Source organism: Buceros rhinoceros, unplaced genomic scaffold, assembly GCF_000710305.1.
Source record: "Buceros rhinoceros silvestris isolate BGI_N320 unplaced genomic scaffold, ASM71030v1 scaffold39046, whole genome shotgun sequence".
Lineage (NCBI taxonomy): Eukaryota > Metazoa > Chordata > Aves > Bucerotiformes > Bucerotidae > Buceros > Buceros rhinoceros.
The window spans coordinates 9,842-11,548 of record NW_010418803.1 but is presented as its reverse complement, the minus strand read 5'-3'; the positions used below and the strand labels follow the sequence as shown (position 1 = coordinate 11,548).

The following is a 1,707-nucleotide window of genomic DNA, read 5'->3' as shown; positions in this document are numbered from 1 at the left end:
GCGGAGCAGGGGGTGGCGCGCCGCGGGGTGCCCGGCTACTTCCCCGGGGGCAGCCGCGCTCACCGCCGCCCTTCGCTTCCAGCGTGCATCTGCGAGAAGAACAAGCGCGTCACCAACTGCAAGCTGGTGGGCGACGTGTGTTGGTGCGACTCGATCGGCTCCGGCGTGTCTGTGAACTGCAACAACTGTGAGTAGAGCACGCGTGTGGGCTGCGGGGCGGCCCCGGTGCGCTCTCCGGTGTGGGGCGGCAAGGAAAAGTGCCAGCTACGCTCAGGAGAACATGCGACAATGACCCGTCAGTTCCCGGCAAATAATGGTAGCAAGGAGGGAACGCTTCTTCCTGGTCTTCCAGGCCACCTGGCGATGGAGGATCAGCGTTTAGGGTTCCTCCGGTGTAACTCGTCTGGATGTACTGAGGCAGGCGCCCCATTCTTCTTATTGTTCGGTCCCTAACGGCAAGGATGTCTTGTAAGCACATGTGGCCTTTTCTACAAGTCCTGCACTCCTACAGGAGCGAAAAGAGCCTTGTCTCAGAGCCTTGCTCTTGGTTCGCGCTTACCCGAGCTGTAAATGATCCTCTCGCTGTAAGAAATGGACGATGGCCGTTCTTTGCATTTGCCTCCAGAAGCCGACATGCGCCGGTCGCGTTGACTTTATGCACCACCTGCACGTTAAACGGCTGTTTTTCCTTGTAATGGCTTCAGATCTGTTTGCTTCTGATGTAACCTTGTGTTTTTTGCAGACTAAGACTCTGTTTTGGACAGGCACAGTCTGATGCTCCATAACGTGACTCTCTGGTTATTTTTAGTGACTTCAAAATGCCTGTTGATGAAAGCAGAAATGACGCACTCAAAATCAGGTCGTCGCGAGAAACCGAAAGATGCTTTTGAAGATACCGATGGCCTTTATGATCCCGAGTGTGAAAATACTGGTGTTTTCAAGGCAAAGCAGTGCAATGGAACCACCTGTTGGTGTGTGAATACAGCTGGTGTTAGAAGAACTGACAAACACGATGCAGACCTGAAGTGCAATCAATTAGTCAGAACGATGTAAGTCTTTCAATAGGGCGTGCCGTGACACAAAAACGTTCCTGTATTAGGCTCCCCATTGTAGAGGGTTTGTCAGCATGAATTATGTGCTGGGGATGAATGAAGAGAGAGCAATGAACACTTGATTACTGCATTTTTTTTTTTCCCTCTGGAAACAGGAGGCTTGGAGGGGGAGTTTATTTATCTCACAGTGCTCCGTCTTTTTTTCTTTCCCTGGGGTTAGATTTTTAATGTGCATTATTATGCGTATGTGCTTTAAGAATATTCATTGCTCTTGCCGATTACTTCAGGTGGATCATCATTGAAATGAAACATGCTGAGAGAAACACTCCTCTGAATGCCGAATCTTTAAAGAAGTAAGTGATGACAATAAGATGTCATGGAAGTGTCTGCATGCACTAAACAGTTGTTCAAAAGCGTTGTCAGACCTGTGAATTCATTTGTAAGACATCTTAGAAGGGACCTACAGATCCTTCTTAGAAAGAATTGTTTAATTTTTATTGGAAAATAATTGCTAATGAGATTCACTTCCATTTAAAATTGATTACTTTTTTTTTATCAAGTCAATATACTGAAGGAAATGGAAGGTGATATGGTGAAACTGCCCAAAAAGTAAACTGACAAAGGTGGGGGAGGGACTGTGTAAAAGCAGCAGGAA

The 1,707-nt window shown here is 47.6% G+C and overlaps 1 protein-coding gene across 1 annotated transcript in view; it reads left to right on the top strand.

Moving 5' to 3' along the window:
* Positions 1-82: 82 nt before the first annotated feature.
* EPCAM (epithelial cell adhesion molecule) overlaps positions 83-1,707 on the top strand; it is a gene marked incomplete at its 5' end in the record, with an annotated part of 4,635 nt that continues 3,010 nt past the window's right edge. Inside the window, 3 exons of the mRNA XM_010138672.1 lie at positions 83-187; positions 809-1,049; positions 1,340-1,405. Coding sequence (XP_010136974.1) covers positions 83-187; positions 809-1,049; positions 1,340-1,405 — 412 coding nt within the window. The remainder of the gene's footprint in view (positions 188-808; positions 1,050-1,339; positions 1,406-1,707) is intronic.